The sequence below is a fragment of the Nesoenas mayeri genome (genome assembly GCF_963082525.1).
Source record: "Nesoenas mayeri genome assembly, chromosome: Z".
NCBI classification, from domain to species: domain Eukaryota; kingdom Metazoa; phylum Chordata; class Aves; order Columbiformes; family Columbidae; genus Nesoenas; species Nesoenas mayeri.
In genome coordinates this window covers 14,966,607-14,988,500 of record NC_137542.1, presented here as the reverse complement: position 1 = coordinate 14,988,500, position 21,894 = coordinate 14,966,607, and the positions used below count along the sequence as shown (strand labels likewise).

The 21,894-nt window shown below is 39.2% G+C and overlaps 1 protein-coding gene across 1 annotated transcript in view; it reads left to right on the top strand.

Moving 5' to 3' along the window:
- Window positions 1–21,894, top strand: part of FOCAD (focadhesin) — a gene marked incomplete at both ends in the record, with an annotated part of 103,951 nt that overhangs the window by 63,372 nt on the left and 18,685 nt on the right. The window contains 8 exons of the mRNA XM_080362336.1: window positions 4,724–4,816; window positions 6,273–6,361; window positions 8,536–8,577; window positions 10,952–11,060; window positions 11,531–11,647; window positions 13,454–13,692; window positions 15,344–15,433; window positions 21,248–21,395. Coding sequence (XP_080218462.1) covers window positions 4,724–4,816; window positions 6,273–6,361; window positions 8,536–8,577; window positions 10,952–11,060; window positions 11,531–11,647; window positions 13,454–13,692; window positions 15,344–15,433; window positions 21,248–21,395 — 927 coding nt within the window. The remainder of the gene's footprint in view (window positions 1–4,723; window positions 4,817–6,272; window positions 6,362–8,535; window positions 8,578–10,951; window positions 11,061–11,530; window positions 11,648–13,453; window positions 13,693–15,343; window positions 15,434–21,247; window positions 21,396–21,894) is intronic.

Here is a 21,894-nt window from a genome sequence, read left to right as displayed (position 1 = left end):
TAATTTCTTACCAGCTTCACTTATCTCTGTTGTGAAGATGAATGAGGATGAGTAGTCACATATGTTCACATCATGTACCATGTTTTGATACTTCTGTAAAAGTATGTTTTGGATTAAAGTTATTAGGCTTTCAGCTAGTTACCCGTCTTTTCTTTCTTTAGTGGGGTTGAAGGGAACAGTTCATGCTACATGCAAAAAGCACAGAGGCACTCTGTTTTTGGGACACAGATGTGGTAGACGGTGTCTTTGGCAGCGTGAAACTATGCAGTGTTTTTAGAATAAAGGAGGATGGTCTTGGCTTTGCATGCTTCTCAATACTCATGTGCTGTCTTTGTGTTGGAAACAGCACAGTTCTTTTGCTCCAGTAATATAGTAATCTTAGTAATATTTATGGGCAGAATTTAAAAGTTGGATGCCAGCAGTGAGTTGTACAGTATTAAATACTGCTCTACAAATAATAATCATGTTAATCACTCTGAATAATCATGTAAGAGGCATCCCCTACTTTTCTTTTGTGTTCAATAGATATGCTGGGATAGCATACATCTTTGAGCACTAAAGTAGAAAGCCCCTTCTTGTACATTTCTTTCATGGTTTGATTTCGATACTCCGAAGAGATTCAAAGGCTTATTCAGACCTTGTATGTGAAGAGAAAATAATGGGATTTTCTGGAAAATAATTCACTGTAGTGTGTTCTCTGTGCCTAGGTCTTTCAATGGATGTGGTTCAGATTATGAACTACGTTGTGCTGGTTTCTACTACTGAATTTACTCAATGTGTCTCCTCCAATGATAAAACAGTACATAGGAAATAAGTTTATTGCCAGATCTTTGCTTTCCTCCTCAGTCTAATGCTCCTTGGAGAAAGGCATCTTTTTTTTCTCACAAAGGAGTGCTGGGTGGAGGATTTTGAAGTTTATGGATGCAAGTATGTTAAAAAGAGCCTGTAAGCAAAATCTGAGCTGAAAAGAGATATTTCACTCTTTGATTGACATGGATATTGTAATACTGGCCTTATTTATGAGGTCACTGAAGCTGCAGTTATGTCCCGTGTGTGAGAAGGGCATTAAATACATGACTACACATTTCACTGACATCTGAGTATTATCTAGTACATGTTTTCAGAGCCACACATTTGTTAGAGATGAGCTGAATTTAGGGACCATGTGAATTGGCAGGGCTATTGGGGTGTAAACCTGTTACATATAGTACAAGAACTTACAGGGATTCCCACTCTTCCCACTCTCCAGCACATTTTAAGATAGGCCATAAATATTAATGATATCACAGTTTCTACGTTCTGTAAACAGTATTATCTCGGATACTTAGGGAAGTGATAGAAATATGCTCGATTTCACTCTTCCCTAAGTTTTTGTGTGCCCTCTGCTGGCTGTGTATCAGTGCAAAACAAGTGAGTGGTATACAAAGATCTGCTGCAGCACAAAGACACCAGTGCTGAAAGAAAGTCCATCCAGATCTTGCCATGGTGTTTGATTTTTGTTGAAGAGTGCACTGTAGAGAAGAAATGAGCTTCTGATTTCATTTGAAATTATTTTTCAGTCTTGTAGAAGCACTCAGAACTTGTGCCATGTATATTCAGAAGTGCTGAAGTACAGGAGTAGTGTCTTCTGTGGTTTGCCAGCATTCCCTGTGTTGGGTTTCAGCCAAGACAGGCTATGCTTGTGTGTTTTCAGGGAGATGTGTCCTTCTTAATCATCCATCAACAGGCTCAGATTGCCAGCTCCTAGCTCATGCTGTTTCTTATTGCCTCAGATGTCAGGCTGCAGCTCTTCCCTTGAGAACTGCCTGGCAGCCTGATCTGGCTATGCTGCCTCCCAAGAACATCCCAGGACCATTGTGGCAGGGTTTCATAACCACTTGTCATTGGTTCAGAAGTCCCTTTAGCCTTCTTCTCTGTGCTTCTCACCTGCCCAATGTCTTCTTACACATAGATTGCACATCCAAAACAATCTGAACTTCACTTACTGTCAGCTTTGTCTATGCTCGCTAGTATTAGTTCACTAATGCTTAATGTAGTTGTTGTTCTCATTGTGTATTCAGTGACAGAGAAGTAAAGATTGCTGGTTTCCTCTGCTGAAATAGCAGGTGTCAGCACTGCTTATGTGATATTCCTCAGCACCACATCCAGTCATTTTCAGTCATAGATGAATTTTACTTGAGTGTTCTGTCTTATGTGAGGATGTTCTCTTCCCTCTTGCTTTCTCTCATTCCACCTACCTGCAGAACATTTACTGCCATGAAGAAAATTAACTGAAGGCTGCTCAGCAGTTCTGCTGGTTATCAAGCACATCTGCAAATTTTAGATAAAATGTGCAAGGTGCTAATAGTATGTTTCTGATTAGACCATGTTGTCTGGTTGCTTTAAATGCTACAGTATACCTCAAGCTTTATATGTCCTGCATGAGGTCCTGAAGTGTTTTGAAGGCCTGCTTTTGCTCTGGTGCACAAGTGTGGATTACGTGGTGAATTTCATACATCACCATGAGACCAGACTATTCTAAATGCACAGGTCTAAAATAGTTTCAGAGTAGAGGCAAAGGGGAAGACTGGAGTTGCTGCAGATGCCTTGAGAACCTAAGGCAAACTATTCTGACTGGAGGGTTGGCTGTTTGCTGACTTCTTGGAAGAACTGATGGGTAGAGATGAGAGGGGTATGGGAATAAAATTTTGGCAAAAAAGGAAGGGCTAGTGCTATTGAGTCATTTACAGATGGAATTTCTTGGGTTTTTTTTGCAAGGTGTATTTGTGTTGGCTGTGAGCTGGAGTAGGTGATCCCTTTCTGTTGATTTTTAGATTTTATTTACTTGTATAGATGTATTAGTACCTACTCAAAACTGTTTTGAGTTCACCACAGACTGTGGGCATGAAGCTTTAGCACAATCCTTTGTTACGAAATCCCTGTATAGAAATAATACTGACTGCTTTATGTACGGGCATAAAATAGAGGAAATGATGCAGGAAGACTTAGGAGGATAATTAACGGGCACGGGAGTTTAGCTGTTTATCTTGGTTAACCATTCTGTACAGAGGAGGCCAGTGGAGCACTTGGTGAAGAAAGGAGGGTTTTGCATTCCTTGAGACATGGAGTGTTTTACATGTTAACAGTGATTGGTCTCCATGATAAAATAGGAGGAATAAAAAGGAAGAATAGTAACCTTCTGGGATCAAGCCTGGCAAGATTTATTCCAGGTGGGCTTTGCACAATTTTTGATCATAACTCAAGGGATTTTTCCGTAACTCAGGGAGTCTGGCATGTTATTTTAATTTAGAAATCGAAAGTGTAGACCTTAGTATATCCCAACTCTCCTCAACCTGACATGTTTCACTTTCCTTTATTAAAAACTGAATACCCTGGAAACTGCTGAGATTAAATAACTTACTTCCAATGAAGTCCAAAAGGTTGTGATGATGCTTTTTTGTCTTTCTGGTAGGGGCAGACAGTAGAAATAATTGGATGGTAGCAAGAAAAATCAATTCTGTATGTCCACCATGGAATATGATGAGTTATAACAATACACATCCGTCATTTTAATTACAGAGCTCATGTTATTTGTGGGTCTGAAAACACAGCAGTTTAAAAAGAGAGAACACGTGAACTATCTTACTTTACTAAAATGTTGCTGCAATTAAGACAGTCATGGACACAGGGGAAACAGAGACTCTTCTAATTAGTTATAATACACATTTTTTGTGAAATAATATATCTTGATTTATAAATTGCATAACACACAAATTGTGGGGGAAGAGGTACATATATCATGTAGGACCCGGATGCCTGGAAAAACTTTCTTGGTGGCCTTGAACTTGTGACCAGTTTTGTTTAAGTTACTCCTGTTGCTGCTTCATTTAACTACTGAAGGGCTAGATTGTTACTGAGATCACTTCATTTTTGTTTTTCAACATGCTCTGAAAAAGTCAATTAGCTGTGGTGCTTAATGAAGAGAGCAGTGTTGGGCTCCTGAGAAAAGTCTATGCCTATGCATCAGATTATGTAGTTGACTGAGTTATTGTGTTGTGAAGCTGGGACTATCATACCTGGGCAAGACTTGGAGGCAGGAGGGGAAAGCCATTGCATATATCTTTAAACTATTTGAGGTGGTTTTGTTTGCTTCCTGTTATATACTGGTGCTTCCTAGAAAAAAAAAAAACAACTTTGTGATTCCTTTTGTTTTTTAACAATTCCTTTCCTTAAAGGAGATCTGAACTATGTACTTGAATGTGGTTGTATACACCCCAGCTGTGGATACTCTTTTTGAACTATCTCCTCCATATTTAGGTAGTCATCTACTTGTATATATATTAAGTGTTTGTTTAAAACTTTTTGAAGCACCTAAGATTTACAAAAACTATGACAAACATATACTGCACACATCTTTATTATTTATTTTTGTCTATTGGTGCTACTAAATGTTGGATTTATTGCCACATAGAATTCCAGTGCTCTCTCTGGGATCAATTATCTGTTGAACTACATCAAGCAACCAGTTTTGTCTGGCCTGGGTAATGAAGCTGAAAGTAACTTGCTGTGGGTAAAACCAGAAAGGAGAGCAAAGTACATTATCGTTTTAGTTTCCTATAGCCATGGGTGATGTCCTGTGGGCGTGATGAAATGATTGATTGCAAATCACAGGCCGGAGAACATACATTCTGCATATGTTAGACTTAATGTAAAGCACTTCTACCCTTTTTGGTATGTTGAACAGGTTAACATTCAACCTTCTGAATGGCACCGCTCCATACTGCTGCCACAGTCCTGGTTAGGATTTATGAGTCGAACCTACAGTGCAGTCCTACAGGTAATTTCGAGATGCATAATATTGTGCACGTTAATGCTCAGTCAAGTGATGTGAGTTTTATTTTTACCAGCAAGAGCATCCATGCAAGATACAATAGTTTAAAAATAAAGCTTGAGGTGTTTAATAGTAAAATATATGAAAAAGAAATAAAAGCAAGTCTTTAGTTAATGACACCACAATCTGGGATACGTGTAGAAGTATAACTTCTGCTTACAGTTCAGGTTCTTGCAGTCTTGTTCTTGTGTCATGTTGCAGAATGTGTCACTTCTTAGAATTTTTTGAATGTTAAATTTTAGCTAGAGGTCTAACCTATCAGTTTGGGTAGGAATTTTGTAATATTACTATCACAAAAGAGACAGAAGCTATCAAGAAATGATTCATTACACAGAAGTTGTCTGATCAGATGTAATACTCTCGCACTGTGAGAGACTCATCTTTTGATTTTTCCACCCTATCTCATGATTAGGAGACATCTTAAAACCTCTCTTTCATTAGGTTAGCTGTCCTGATATCTAGAGTAATGTAGTGTCATTTCTTTTTCAACAGCAAAATAATCTAAAAAATATTTTAACAAGTGGTTACCTTCTACAAGGCTCTCTTTGTGCTGCTAGAAGGGCTTATTTATTTGTATTTCCAGGCCACATCAGCTGTTTTCAGTATGAGCAGCTCAGGTTGCTAAGTGAATTCTGGAAGCTTTGACTGTTCCTTGTTTTGCTGTGCAGCAAACATATGCTTCTCTAACATTTTCAAAACAAATTTTATCTTGGCCACCAGAAAAATATCAAATTCTAAGCCAAGCCAGCCCCATTACAAGCAGGCAGCAGCTATTCAAATTGTAATTTTCAGTGATAACTACAGAGGGGGTCATTCTTGCTTGCATGTAATTACTTTGCTATTTTGCTTCCCCTCTGAGGCAAGAATTCACAAGAAGCTTGGCATTTACCAGACTTGTTTCTGAAAGGCTCTGAACATGAAAGTAAAGCTGCTTAGTATGTTTAGATAACAATTGTTAGAGGCCAGAATCCATATCATATCCTTTAAGGAACTGAAAGAATTGTTGTGGGAGGTGACAGGAAACTTGGGTCATAGAAAGGAAAAAGATGAGGAATTCCGCTTTAAATAGTGAATCAAGAAAGTGATATTTTCCTGTTAGAATCGATTTTAGCCAGAAGGCTTCTAAATCTCATTCCCTGCTTCTTGTACCCCTTCCCAAGGGAACTTGGCTCTTTGCATGGACTAGGAGATATGTCTTAGTATCTGTGGCTGTTTGTGCCATGAATTCCTTTACTTAATATATTGTCTATAACAATGGGAATGCATATAAAAACCCGTCAAGCTCACTTATGAACTAGCCCTCCAGTGAAATGCTACATCTGTTATCTAAGTGTTCTCTGAAGAAATCTTACTATGATTGGCCATGTAAGATCCATGTGTGACTTACTCTGTAATTCTGCAGGGGAGGCAGGCAGAGCTGGAGTTGCAGTTAAAACAAGGAAAAGAGGATCCCGAAGACGTGCAGTACAGACAGTTTACAGCCTGGCTCTGGTAAGGAAGTGCCTGTCTGCTCCTGATCGCTTGTAATGGCAAGGGAAGGGACAGAGGAGAGCAAGACTTCAAAGCCTTTAGTTTTGCAGGTTTAAAGACTGTATTAGTATTAATGAAGGAAGAAAAATAAGAAAAAAAACACCAGGAAAAATACCACACTGGTTACAATGGCCAAGGTGAGGGGGAGCCCAGAGAAAGAGACTATGGGGTAACTGTAAGGATTCCCATATGCATAGGTTCACAGGTACCTTCCCTTCTACAGGGTCTGAAAGTTTGTGGGGTAAGCACCTGGCAGGAATGGAAAACTGTATTTGTTTTGTGTCATGGTTAAGCAGAAGGATTATATAAAGACCAAAATGTACATGTACTCACTAAGTGAGCTGTCTCACTGAAAATGGCTTGGTTAAAGGAAATGTAAGCCATGGTATGATGTATGTTGTAGTGAAGTGAGACACACCTCAGTTTGTACAGTAGGTTGGCAGTGTCAAGCCTGAGGTGTTCTTTAAAGCCAAGCGTGTGATGCACACGCTGATCCACATCCTCACCTGCTTCTGTTTCAGTGAGCTGAGGAGTGTCTCATGATTCAGCCATATATGTGAATGGCCAGGGAGACAAGGTGGGAAGTGGGAGGCTTTATCAAGAGAAAGAACTACTTATCCATGGACAGTATAAATACTGGTTTCTGTGCTTGTGCATAACTGCATTGGAAACAAATTATATACAAACAAAACTTAATTGCTCTTTGCCTATTTCAGACAAAAAGGTGTAACTGAGTCCCACTCAACAGCAATACAGACTTTGTGTCTGTTGTTTTATTCCGACTAACTCTAGATTAGAGAGTTTCATAGTAAGATCCAGAATGACATTGTATTGTAGAAGAGGTTCTTTATGTAGTAGTGGCGCAATTTTCTGTTGTTGTTCTGCTCCTTCTCTTTATGATAGGCTATGAAGGAAAAACATTTTCCAGGTGAGAATGCCTAAACCAGTGCTCCTTTTGTAGATTTCTCCTGAACCTATTCCTGCTATTTCCTATATAGTGTTAATGTAAGCTATGTCAAAAATGAACAGAATTTCCTACAACAGTAGAGAAATAAAAGCAGTAAGTGAACTGGGGGTTTGGTATTAGCTTTCATGTCTTTTCCTGTTTCCCCCTTGATTGCTTGGTGCTTCAGGGCTCTAACTTCAGTACCCGTTAAGCACTTGTGTTGACATCTGGCAACCTGATTGTAGACAGCTCGGTATAAACTTTAGTGTTAATGCTTTCTTGCATAAGTACTGCACATTTTTGCATTGGTATTTGCCAACTTGGTGTGTTTTCAGTGTAGGTGGGTATGAAACTGTATGCAAAAACAATGGGGTTGTGAAGGAACACCTGAGTAGGTTTCTTTTAAAGCCTAAGTATAACTCAGTCTTATAACATATGGTCCTATTTTACAAGGCATACATTTTTAATATTCTAATTACATGCTGTGGACCTGTGATTGGAGTGTATTTTTTTTCTGTAGGATAACAGTCATGGGCAGGATGGTATTATATATTGTAGTATAGAGGATCACTTTCCTCACCCAAACATGGCCCTATAGAAGATTCATTGCAGTTCTGCTTCTGTCTTGGTATGAATGCAGAACTAAACAAGTGCAGAGAAGTAGCCTATTATATATCAACTACAGTAATGTGTAAGAAATTGTAACTACTCCTATGGCTTTCATTTAAATGGATTTGGGTTACTACACTGCCTAGTAGCGTAACTTCCCATAGTGGTTTCCAGGAGTGTAGTAACTGTTGGACAAATTGTTATGATTGTCCATTGTAAAATATTCTCATTTTATTATGCTAAGACATAGCACAGTGATCTGGAAACTTATGTGTAACAGCTCAAAGGACAGATTTATGGCTATTGCATGAACCTACATTTTACAAAAAGTGGCATGAAGTCAAATAATAGCCCTTTAAAATAAAACATTGGTAGTGCACGTGAGCATAAAGAAATATGGGGTGGAATGCAAGCCATTCTACAGTTTAATGCTTGTGATTCATTTGTGCTAAGAATTCTGATAGCTGAATGACATAGGTGTTAACCTAGAATGGACATGCATAAGCCATAAGGGGAAATTAGCCGAGTTTGTGTTATAGTATAATGAAAATGGTGTAAATTAATTCTGTTTCGGTTGCAGGGTCAGAGATATGTTGACGGACGTCATCAAAGGCGCTTCCAAGTAAGAACTTCTGATCTATTTCGGATGAGAATGACTTATCTTTTGTCACAGAAGATATAAGATACTATTTTCTGCATTTGATTGTCTGCCCATTCCATAATTTCACATGACTACTGTTCAGGAAAGGAACTCTTCTACACTTCATGCTTTGAGATTTTTACCACTAACTCTGTCTATTAGAAAGGCTGATGCCTGTTGTTTTGATTAAAGCCTGGTTAGTGCTATATGCACTATCAGTCTGTTCCTTTTTTAACTAGTACACTGCCTCAAGAAGCATCATTTATCTGGAAGCTAGTTGGCCTTTAGCTGAGTATTGGCTCTTCAGAGCTGTCCCACTTTGTGTTAAGGTGTCTTTCTTGCACCAGTATGCCCCGAAGAGCAGAAAATTACATGGTTTCAGATTGTGACAGGCATGCTCATTTGCTACTAGAATTAGCACTTGGCTTTTGGGAAGCAATAGGTCTCTTAACCTTCTTTCACAGCCTGCTACAGTGGTTTGACTTCATTTCCTTTCACTGTCCACTGGCAGCTAGCTTCCTGTTACACTTTGCCCTTGGTTAATCTGAAATTGGCCACTGGCACCAGGTTAGCAAAAGTGTCAGAAATAGTGAATCCTCATAAGAACAAATAGTTATAAAATCTTAAATCATAAAGATGTTGTCAGTGAAAGAGTTACAGTGAAATCTCATGGACCGTTTCAACATTGGTATTCTTGTAAATGTATAAAAGACTAATTTGAAATATTTTGTGAGTTAAGAGTTCTGGAGATTTTAACTAAGACTTTCCATAAAGTATTGAACTTTTTCCTTTAACTTATCATTGTCCAGATATTTAAAAATATTCCCAGCTGTTCCATTTCCTTGCATGTTAGTCCATCTTGAAGGAGTTGGCTAAAGAGAGATCAAACTGGAAGATCTGTTTGATATTTTAGCTACTCAATTAATAGCAGTGTTAAGGCAAGGTAGTAGAAAGAGATAACTAAAGCAGGAACAAAATAATAAACTTTATCATATTCTGTGTCTCAGAATTAAATTTATTATTTTTGTTATAGGAGTTAATTAGAAAAAACTAGTTGAGGTAGAAGCATTGCCTAACTTAGGAGGGACTGGTGAATTTTCTTTAGGTAACAGCAGCAAGATTTTCTGTTAGGACAGTGATTTTTACCTTCATTAGATTTAAAGCATTCAGCTATCATGAGTGTGTAGATTTAGAAGTTTCTCTCTGAGATACATAATGAAATGTAGCTTTTCAGAACAGATGTTCTATACATAGATTAGGAAATTGCTTAAGGCAAGAAATACAGGGAGATTTCAAATAACTTATATAAGCACCAAGCTGTAATTATTTTTAGGTATCCCTTATCTGAAAGGAAATAGTTTCAGTGTTCTAAACAGGAGAGGTCAGTGACATTCTGCTAAGACCTGTGTGTCTTATTAAATTTTAAAAAACAAACCAGAAACCCAGAAAATGTTTTTATTGTGAAAAAGAGATCTTTGGATCTGGAACAGATGCCTGAATTTGCAGTGTAAGTGTATTGTTACAGCAGAGTTCGGGAAGTTTTTAGAAGTGGAAGACTGATGCAAAAAGTGTAGTGTATTGTGTTAGACTGTAAGTGGTCTAGTATTGTTCAGCTGCTATTGTAGAACAACAAAGAGAGTTCCATCAGGATTAAATTGCAGTAAGTTTTTCTGGGAATAACTGGGATACTGACATCTATCTTTTCATGAAACTGAACACAGCTATATTCTCTCTCTTATTTGTAGGTGACAGATTTTTTTTATTGAGTTCCTTAAAAGTAAAGGTTTTCACTGTGGTAGAAGTTAGTACTCCTTGAAACCTGTCATTGTCCATGATGTTTTCATAGCATAGGGGAGTAATTCAAAACTCTTTTTTTAAGATGAGATTTCAGTGATGGCTGCTCTTCTAAATCTCCTGAACAGATGCTGTCGCAGTGAAGTGGCACCTGCCTGTCTAGTATTCTCTGAAGAGATTTTTGTGTTATCCTGTGTAGAGGTAGTACTAGCTGAGACCAACTGCTGTGTATCTGTGAGTGCTCCTTGCTCTGCAGGGTGGCAGTCCTCATTATGGTGGAAACAAGCTTCTGGTTTTCTACAAATTTCTGTGTGCTACTCTTTATATAAAAGACAAACAAGAAAAAGAAGTCTGAAATGCTTCTCCCTCCTGTTCCTTCTCTAATTCCTGAAGATGAAATGGAATAAATTTTTTCTGAGCTAGAAGACAGCCAAATAAACTTGCTCATTGCAAGGGCCTTCCCTCCTGGACCACTGTAGCATAACTTTCCTGTGCTGAGCATACAGGTTTTGTTGCCTGCATCTCTATTACACTTCTTAACTGTTTGCTTTTTTCTGTCCAGGGACAGCCCAGTGGTGAAAGGCAACTCTATTTTTGCCTTAACTGGTCTTGCAGTTGCTGTAGCCAAATATGAAAGGAGCCTTTCCTCAGACACTGAAGAGATGCCAGAGGTGAGTCCATCTGGGAAAGAGATTCTCTACTCTTAGTGACTATAGTGAAACAATACAACTAGGTGTTTGGGGGCCTGGTGAATAGATAGGAAGTACTTCATATTTTGAAGTTCAACTTTCACCCTGCTCAGTGAATGCCATCTAGTAGCTGCTGTGTGATCTATACAAAACCAGCCAGTGTGTAGGCACCTTCTCACAAGGATCATAATGACTAAGGCATTTATTTGTTGGCTTTGACAGATGAGATAGAGTTTTAGTGGACACTGAAACCCAGCCAGCCTCTTTTCTCATCATTTCTGCTTTCACTGAATAGTACCTGATCAAAATGATGCTACTTCTTCTACATAAGAATGACAAAATAATCTCATTCCTGATGGATCAGAGGTGGAACATCAGCTGCTGAGCTTCTGTTCAGGTAGGACCTGATTTAAGAAAATATAACAATGAATACTTGGGTTTGATTTTTGCAGACTGAACCTGATTTTCTTCCCACAAAACACTGGATTTCTATGGTCACAGAAACCCTCTTTAGTATCGTGAACAGCCGCTATCACCCTAAAGGTCAAGTCTTCCCATGGTTCTACCAGGTAGGTGTTGTGATGTATCTGTATTTCATAGCTGGAGTTCTTAGTGTGGACTTTCCTGGTTCTGTTTGCTTTTTAGTTGTTGTAAGACACAACAATCAAAACTTCCCTTGCTTTCTTCTTTTTGTTTCCTTGCAGTTTCTGCTTATATTTTGGTTTGCCTTGAGTTTTTATTACCAAAAATATTAAAAATCACATGTGAGGATATATGAATGAAAGAAATTTTAAAAACAAAAAGAAACCTTCAAAACCTAGAATATTCTACATGTATGTACAAAACCAAAACCTTCTAATATGGACAGACTCTCCTCAGACCACACCATCAAACTGTTGGGTGATTCTAACACCATTCTGTAGGGCTCTGAAATGTGTACTTTCTCACTATTTGATATTTATGGAGACAGTGCTTCTCATTTTACAGTATTTCTTGGACCCCTGAGAGCCAGTAGAAGTTGTGTGGTACATATTTGTGGTGTAATAACCAGCCAGAAAGTATCAAGCAGTTCTTATGACTGGAGACAGCTTGAAAGCACAGTATAGACCTTAAGGAATAGGTATTGCTAACTTTTGACTGTCTGCAGTCAAAACAACCAGGCTGGAGATACTTTGTGTCATGGATGCAGAAGGGAACTTGGGTCCTACAAGACCAAATGCCAACCTGTTAATGTATCATAATGTTTTCTAAATGGAACTTCATTAACTGCATTCATGGATTGAGTTTAGTCCCATAGTGAGATGTTAGCATCAAAAAGCTGGAAATTATTGATGGACCTGAGTCCCATCTAGCTATGACTCCTGTCATCACTGGTGGGGGACACAGATCACCAAATCAAACGTTTTAAATACGCGCTAGACTGGTTGGATGTTAGGACATTCAGCTACTTGCTTGCCACTAGCAGTTCTTGCTGAATAGTTCTGTGAATCTTACCTTTGAAAATAATGCTGACTTTAAAAGGTGGTTTTGAGATGGAACACTGTGACAAAGTTTCATTTCTAAAATCCACTTTGTTTGAAAAAAATGGATTTTTAAAAAAATCTCATGCTTTTGAAATTCCAAGGCACCCTGTAGAAATCACTGTCTTGCAGACTGCCTTGCATGCTGATGGGATTTATTTTCAGAGTTGCATGTGGAAGTTGATAAATATACTTTAGGCTATTACTTACAATCAGTCCATTGCTTTACAAGTAGAAATAGCTGTATGTATTTTACCTTTCAAAATTGAAAGGAACTAAAAGACTTTGAAAGGGATCTTTTTGTCTTCTAGAAAGCATCTCAACTGGTTATCTTGCAAGTTCTCATGATATTTGTCATCCTAGGTGTGATGCTTTTAAGGTAGTGCTTTTTACAACTCACTAAATTCTTGGTGTGTTATAATTACAGAAGTATATTAACATCATGGCTGGTTTCTGTTTGCACTTCTGATCACACTGCTGGATATTTTTATGGGGAAGGTGAAAACTAAAAGAGACCAGTGTATTTATGTGCAGACTAGCTGTTAAATTCTAGTTGCATCCTGTTTTTTCCCTTATTTACAGTTTCATACTTAAAAATCTTATTTACACTTAGAAATTATATTTGGAATTACTCTAGTTTTAAGCTCCTTACAAGGTAAGGCAAATGGAAAAGTTACCATAGACAACTCCCTGCAATACTGTTCACTGCCAGATTGCAATACTTCTGTGCTGCTATTTTCTGTTTAGATATTTATTTTAAATTCCTTAAGTGATGAGTTTTACTACCTGGAAAGGAGTTTTGTTTTGCTCACCCAAGAGAAAAAGAAAGAAAAAGTCTTTTTTATGTTTTTCTAGAAATCCTATTCAGGTGAAAATACTGCTAGTATTATAGCTCGTTCCTGTGCGGCCACTGCTTTGTCTCTCCTGGTGCCAGTTTTCATTGTATCATGCAAGGAGAAGGTTGAGGAGGTCCTGAATATGCTGACTGATAGGCTGCCTGGGAAACCCAATGCTGATGAGTCTCAAGCTGTTCAAATCCACATGGGCCTTGGTTTGGGGATGTTTATCTCATGTTTGTATGAAGAAAAAGTCAGGTAAGGATTAGCATATAAGATGTAGGTCTGCAAATAAATGCCTTTTTCATGCATGTGGCCTTAAGTTCTGAGGAATTAAAATATTTACAGGTCATAGGCAAATGATTCTTGAGGGGCTTCACAACATTTCTTAAAAGGTTGTTTTTTTAATTATCCATCTTCACCACGTACCCCTCCAGTGGCATCCTGGATATTTTGCTAATCTTTCAGGATGAATTATTAATTTTCATAATATCTTAAGGTACATGTGCTAATCAGTCTGCTAGAAGAGCCACACATATGCTTTTAAAGGGGACTCTCTGCCCTACGAGACTTCATGGTAAAGTAATTCACAGTTCTCATCAGTTCCTTTCTAAGTGGTGCTCTGGACACTGGATAGTGTCCACTTACATCATGTGAGGTGTGAGGATGGAGCTATAACAGAAGTAGTGTGATGGGCTGTCTTTGAGGAGTGCTGTTATACCTATGTTGGCAGCAAAGAGATGTGCTGAAGTTGGTAGAAAATACCTCAGCTGCAAATTTGTAAGGATTCCACAGAATTTAAGGCTTAGCTTTGGACTCCTCTATCTTGACTATTAGGGATTCTGTCTGCCTATATACCCATAATAATGTTTAATTGGTGCACAAGCACATGTATTGAATGGATTTGGCAGTCAGTTGTTAATTTACTCAGTGAAACTATAATGTTTCCGATGCACCTGTGTTTGTTAAAACACTTCACCATTGCTCTGTTCTAATGTATGTGCTTTGGTGTCTTGATGCCTTACTGTCTCCGACTCAGCCACAACATCTGAGGATGGACTATCTCTGAATGACTAGACAGTGGTGACAACTAAGCTACACACAAGCATTAAAAGGCTCTTAAAGAGAATGATGTTAGATGAGCTTGGTGTTTTGGAGTATATGAATCTTTATTTGGGGTTTGGAGTTTTTTTTTTGTTTGGCAAGGGGTGTTATAAATAAATTTATCTAAAAATTTCTTAAGGATATCAGTTTTTACTCTGCCACTGCCCTGCATAGTGTCAAAGCTTAATCTCACACATTCTTCCAGGCATTGACATGCAAGGACAGCAAAACTTGTAGGGATGTAGCTATAGCTAATATCAAATCATGGAGTTAGTTTGCATTAAAGATGTCCTGTTCATTAAGAAAACTGTGTGCATGTTTTGTAAAAAGGTATTCTCTATAACATCTTTGGAGTAAGATGTAAATGCTTCCTTTTTTATCAGCAAGTTAGGCAAAGAAGATGGAGAGAGAGAGATTTATGGAGCTAATATCTTAAAATGTCATGAATTTTCAGTTTGTGAATAGTTACAGGTCTAGGTGAGATCACGTTCTATCAGTATCCTACTGTCAAGCATGTTTTACAAATCCTGGGTGTTTGCTTTCTTTCAGGGTATTGTAGCAATAATGGTTGATAGTTAAGGACTGAGTATGTTTTTATTATTTGTATATGAGTATGTATATGTATATATGAATGTGATACAAATCACCAGTCATGTTCCTTACAGACTAGTAGGAGAACCTGTTATATCAAGAAAGAACTCTATTTATTAGCACATTCAGTCTTAGCAGGAGCTTTAATATGTGATTTAAAGAGCAAACCTGTGTGTTGGATATTTTTTTTTTTCTTTCTGTTTTGGTTTTGTAGTGATGTACCTGGTCAACAGATGAACTTAGTTCTAATGAAGTCCCTGGATGCGCTGGAAGACTGCTGCTTTGACACTAGTCTGGAGTACAAGTGAGTTTCCTTCATTACTTTGAGTTTCCTTCGATACTTTGTTTTATTTTGATATCTTTTATTCCTTAATTCAACATAGAAGAATATAGGTGTAGGGTAAGGACAGTCTGTTCTGAGTACTTCCATAAAATCACCAACTTGTGCAGACTGGCAAGGACCTTTGGTCCATGTCCCTCCCCAAAACAGACTCAGTCATGGACTTGGACTACATTGCCCAAGGCTTACCAGTCAGGATTTGAAACTCCCAAGACTGGGGTTAGCACAATGTCTCTGGGCCTTGGCTCCATTCTGGCGCTGTCCCTTATCAGGCTCCCACCATGCAAGCCACATCTCCTCAGTCCCTTCCTGTCAGTGCCACACATGCTGTTGGGTGTCCCCAAAGCCATCCCTTCTCACAGATGAACCAGCTGTGGTCCCACAGCCTCAGCTCTCAAAGCAAGGGCTTCAGCATTGATGACTTCGCAGCCTTCCATAAACTTGTTGCAGTCTTGTCAGTGTCTTTTTGCAATTCAGAGCACTATTCCAGGAGTGCTGGTGACCACAGAGCAGAAGGCTGATCCTTCCTCTGGCTCTCATGTCTGTGTCTGGCTCTTGCTGCCCATGCACCGCTGGCCGTCATTGCTGCCTGGGTGCATGGCTGGTCCCGGCTCAGCTTGCTGCCCACCAGTGCCCAGGGCCGTCCCCAGGAGCTGATGCCCAGCACCTCTGATCCCAGCCTGTCTGGAACCAGCTGCCAGACTGTGAGCTGGTACTTGCTGAATTTCAGGATGTTCCTGCTGGTTTATTCCTCTGTCTACTATCTCCTCTAAGTGAGTGTGTCCATAAATATATATATAATACTTTATATATGAACATATATAAGTGTATGCCTCAGTATCTAACATACATACACAGGCTTTTTTTCCATGCAATGCCTAGTGCAAAGTGAAAAGAAGTGATGACCTCCACTTCTAATCCCTTCCAAGGCCCAAATAAAAACCTTGGGAATGTACAGAGAACCACACAGTCTTGCTCACAGGTAGGTGGAAGACACCAGCAATTCTAGGAGCAGAGTTGCTCATCTTACCTGCACGTGTTCATTAATGAAAGATCTGTTCAAAAGCCTTTCCTTGGTGTTCTTGGGTGGTTGCCAAGGTGTTCAATGAAGTCTAGCTGCTTCTGCATTGGAGCCTGTTACTGGAATGTGTGTGTGCGTGCAATATGGCATAAGCTCCGGGAGCAGCTGCCTCACGAGGCTTATTTATCTGGCAGAGGCAGACAGTTAATTTAACAGCTGTGGATGGCATGTTGAATACTGAGTAAAGCAAATGTATTTTGTTTAACCAGCCGAAGTTTTGCCTCAGGTATTCCAAAAAGATGAGGAGCCCACCAGCGGGGCAAGAAATTATTGAAAAGTATTGCACAATTACTAGCATCGGCAAGCCTGGAATAATTGAACCATAGAACACGTGTCAGTTGCCATTAAACAGCTAACATAACATAGTAGTATGTATCTTCCACAGTAGTCATTTCTCTTTTAAATCAGGGAAAGAACTGTTGTATCTTGAGTGCCTCGATGCAGGTGTATAGGATTTTATTTGATTTTGAACATTATTCTGCCTGTCTCTTCTTTGTTCAAAGGAAACAGAGCAGTAATTCCTGTTTGCCTTTGCCCTCTTCTTCTCCAGTGGACCTTCTGAAGAACTACTGTGGGGGGGTCACAGCTGCACAACATAGGGCTGTGAACCTGTACAAGTTTAGTGGGGATTTGGGTTGCCCAGGCTGAGGCACATGGTGCACAGGGGGCTGTGTCAGTTCTGTCACCTTGTCACACCTGTTGCTGCTGGTTTGTGTGTCCTATTAGCTTCAGATAAATGCCTCGCAGAAAAGCCAAACTAGATTGCTCTGGTAGTGAGGGGGTTGCTGGAAGAACATGAAACAAGGGCAAGCAGGAGAGGGAACACTGAAGGGTGGGTAATTTTTTATGCTGGGTGTAATGGCCACATATTTTAAAGATCAGTCACAGGTTGGTGTATAGTGCCAGCAAAATAATGTAAAGCTGTAGATGTTGCTGACTTGTCCAGGTTTGGCATTGGTCCACTTTAAAACTGCTATTCCAAAGCAAGGGCCTTTCCAGCCTTTTCACCTGGTGTGACAGGCAGCATCCAGCCATGGGACGTGTCCGATCCTGCTGGACTGGCCATTCTCTTTCCCCATTAAAACAGGCTGCGAGTGTTTTGAGAGTAGGTGTGTGGTGCGGTACAGATGCAGGAGGCCGGAGCTCCCTCTTTTGGGAATGCTGGCAGGAGCCAAGCCCGGGCCTGCTGCTGCTCTGAGGGGACGCGGGCAGGGCAGCTGCCGCCCGGCCTCACGCTGCTCCCCAGCGGAACTCAGCGCCTGCTGGGCCCCGCTGCTTCTGGCTGTTTTGGGAAATGTGCTCTCTGAGGGACGTTTTCAGGAAAGAGAGGCATTTGCTGAAGTTTTGTTTTGTTTTTCTGCCTCAAGCGTCCAGATGAGAAAGTGGTTCCTCAATGTGTCTGCTATGTGAACTGGAGCTCACACACCACGCTCCACTGGTTGTGTCCGCCTTGGTAGGAATGTGGGGTTTATATATAATTTTCTTCATTTAAGTAGGATAGTTTTCTTTTTAAAATTGGATGGGAGAAGTAAGAGGAATGAAGACAACAGATTTTTTTAAATAAGCAGTAAGAGTCTTTCCCTGAGCCAGCGCTTTAGCTTGGTGAGAGTCTGCCTACGTTCTAGAAAAACCTCTGTCTAAGTTGCATAAAATACGCTAAATCTAGTTTCCTCTCAGAAAAGGTGAGAATAAAGCTCATAAATCAATACTATCTTATCTGTCATAACCACATGGTGGGGGGAGAGGAGGGAAGGCGACACTCACAATCTTTTCAAGGGGGAAGAACATTTCAGATTGTTAAGCGCACTAATATGAGGCTTCTTCTGTTTTTAGCTGAAACAGTTTCATAGATTGCAGAGCCTTAGCAGCTTTGCAGTTACTCCTAATTTTAAATAGAGTGCACTCAGACCTTATCAAGAGATCTGTGACTAAACCTGAAATCTTCCCTTACGTTAGACAAAAACTGAAATAAGTATGTTTTTAAAATATACTGCTACACCACTTTTCAGTATACACATGTATGGAAAATACGCATGACGGGTGGTTAAGACAGCTCCTTATGCCACTAGGCTTTGTCAGATTTATTGATTACGGAAGCTATATAGCTGGTCATTTTTTCTCCCAAGCCTAACCTGCATAGAACATAGGTTCAGCAAGCATGTATATTCATGGCTGATATTCAAAATATTTTTGTCAGATCAACCTCAGTGTACTGTGAAAAAAAAACAATAAATAAGTAATAATAAAAAAAAATCCAAGGGAGGTTTCCAGTTCTCATTAAGGTAACAGACATGGCAGTACATATGGTCCCTGTATTGGAACATTTTACTTCCTCGCCCTTCCTGCTTGCAAATAAGAAAAACATGTTGAAGATTGGGTTAATTCTGACCTTTTCGAAGGTTTGTATGTTAAAAGTTTTTGAGAATACCAAGGGGCAGTAGAGTTACATTTCCCATGTTGAGGATGAATTCACCAAAACCTTTGCCATTATGGGGCTTTTTTGTATAAAGTTGTTGCATGGCAGAACTATCTTGCATCTGTAAGGATCAATCTCGGAGAAATACTGAGCAAGTGATAAACGCTGATACAGGTTGAGTAAAGATGCGGTAAAAAGCAAATTACTATGAACCTTGAAATACACAGTAGCCTTTCTTCAAATTGCTGTGTGAAGAATTAAACTGACTTGCTTTTTATGGAGTTTTTTGCAAGGTCAGTAGCTGTTTCATTTCACTTAAAGGCATTTTCCATCAAAAAGGTCATCAAACGTTTATATTTTTCTTATAGAAACCTGTTGAACTCCACTGACCTCAGGATTATCAGGAAAATGTCTGTTTTCTTTCATCCTAAAATATAAATTTGTATTTTGTTCCATTATTGTTCCTTAAGTCCTCTATTCTGTGAGGTGATGGACTGTACTGTCCTGTGTACTTCCAAGTTACATTATTGAGTTGAATGACAGTAAATTCAAACATGAGTCTTGACAGCAGTGCAGTATGTCTGGCACACTGGCAGTGAAACACTTAAAACTTGCTGTGAAATCTGAGTTATCATGTGGATGAAGTGTACTTTAAATGTTAATTTTATATAGATCACAAACTAGGTGGCCAAGCGAAAACAATTGCTAATTACAGAAGCAGGGAGCAGAGAGGGTGATGTTTTGTTCTTTCTTCAGTCCCCTCTTATGTTTTGGGTCTTTGCTAAGTGTCAACAACATAAAAAATTGTAGCTCTCATTAGGAACTTTGTTTTCTTTCTGTATGTTTTTGAAAAGTAATGGTAGTGTGCACAGAACTCCTGTGAAAGCCATGTCCTTATTTTGTTGGTTGTTCATGAATTCACATATGCCAGTTGCTTAAAAATGTTGATTCCAAAGGTTTGTTTGACTTTCTTTGCTGGAAGAAAAAGACACCACTATCAAGACACCACTCTGAGTCTTCCAGCCATGCTCATTGTCTTCATTGCCAGTTGCTGAAGAACATTAACTTGTAAATGCGGCTGAAGTTATTCTCAGAAGCTTCTTTTTTATTGAGTTGAACAAAAGCAGTAACTCTTCCCTTTTTAAGTTGGGTAGCAGAAACTTAGAAGAATGCCTAAGATCTTAGCCTCGTTAATTTGACTGCTTAATCTGTGCAGTTTCTGTCATTGTCATGCTCAGGGAGATGTGTGAGGGGAAGAAAAAAAGAAATTCTTCATTTTCAGATAAGAGCTGCTTCTTTAAGCTATTGTGTGTATGCCAGTGAGAGATCACCTTCAGAGCAGTATGTGCTGTGCTTTTAGTGTCTCATGATAGCAGCCAGAGCTGTTTGGGAATTTTCTGACAAAACTTTCCACAGGTCATCAGTCATATTACTGAAAACTGAAACTTGTTATGGGAGCACAGGTGCTGAGATTACTAAGAGTTCTCTGGTCCAGAATGGAAATTCTGTTCAAATCTGAAAAAGAGGCAGAGACTGTGAAGCAGTTCTTGCCAGCTGCCCTATTAAATCATGTACTTTGGATCTATTTTCTTCTTGTTGCAATTTTAAGTATTCTCAGCATCAAACTGTTAGTTGTGGGGGATATGTCTGCCCTGCTGAAGCTGGTGCACTGTTGACCATGTGTATTTTAGTGCATGTGGGTTAGAATGTATGCCTGACGCTTATGTTCTGAAATGCTGGTAAATACCTTAATCTGTGCAGCCATCTTAGCCGCTTTCTGGTGCAGTCACTAATTTCATTATTTTTGCAAACTGAAACATCTCTTACAGGAGTCTGAGAGAAACAGACGCTAATACAGCCAACAGGCCTGCTGTTAGTATGTTTAACTGGGATATCAGAGTTTAGGATATCAGTAAGGGTCAGATGTAGAAGTTTGAATCCGTAATTCTTTCATACCAGCTGATGTGTTTGTTGATGGGGCTATTGGTTCTTGAGGAGCAGAAGGAATAATGGGGCTGTATGCATAGGGCTTATTATTTTAAGTGCACATATTTCTTTTTCTGCTCTTCTTTCATCCTGTGTGTCCTGAAAATCATTACCTGTCTGTGAAATAAAAACTATTTGTAAAATTGACTGCGATAAGTATAATAATTATCCACAGGGCTAGTTATCAGGCATGGCCAAGAAGGCTTTTTGCTCAGCAGCCCATGCTGAGATGAAAAGAAAGTTCAGAGCAGCCAAAGCATAGTTAAATCCTTTTTTCTTTTGTCTTCTCTTTAAGCACGGGATGTATTTTGGGAGTAGGACTCGTTCTTTCACATATGAGTCACAATAGCCAAACAGAATCGCGAGTGCATGTTTCCACTTCATTGCGAAAACTCTGCAAATACCTGGACAACAGTGAGGACCAAAGCAGAAGTATTCAGGAGGTATGGCCCATTTTATCACAAATTTTAAATCTTCCTTTACTTTGTTGCCTCTCTTTAATAACTATAGACTTTTAAGGGAAGCTTTGTATCCATAGTACTAGAATGCTTTGTTTCTATTATTTCTTTCACAATATATGGTTTTATATCTATTGAATGAAACAATAGTAACAGAATAACCTCTGATGCCACACAAACATTAAGAAAATATCTTAAAAGATGACAGATGTCATTATTTAGAGTTCTTTAATTCCTTAACCTCAAATTAAATTGTTGCAAGTTGGGTCCTGAGTAACTGTGGATATGGGTCTCTCTTATACACAGTTGTTTACTGCTTATTTGATCTACTAGAAAGCAGACAGCAAGTTACTCTCAGAGAGAACCTTAATACTGATACTTTTTCCTTCAGTGTGCTTTCTGTTTCCTTCTTTGAACGCTGCTGTCACCAGTTAATGTGAATCTTGCACTTGTGAATGCTGCCATGGCTCTATTTACTATTCCC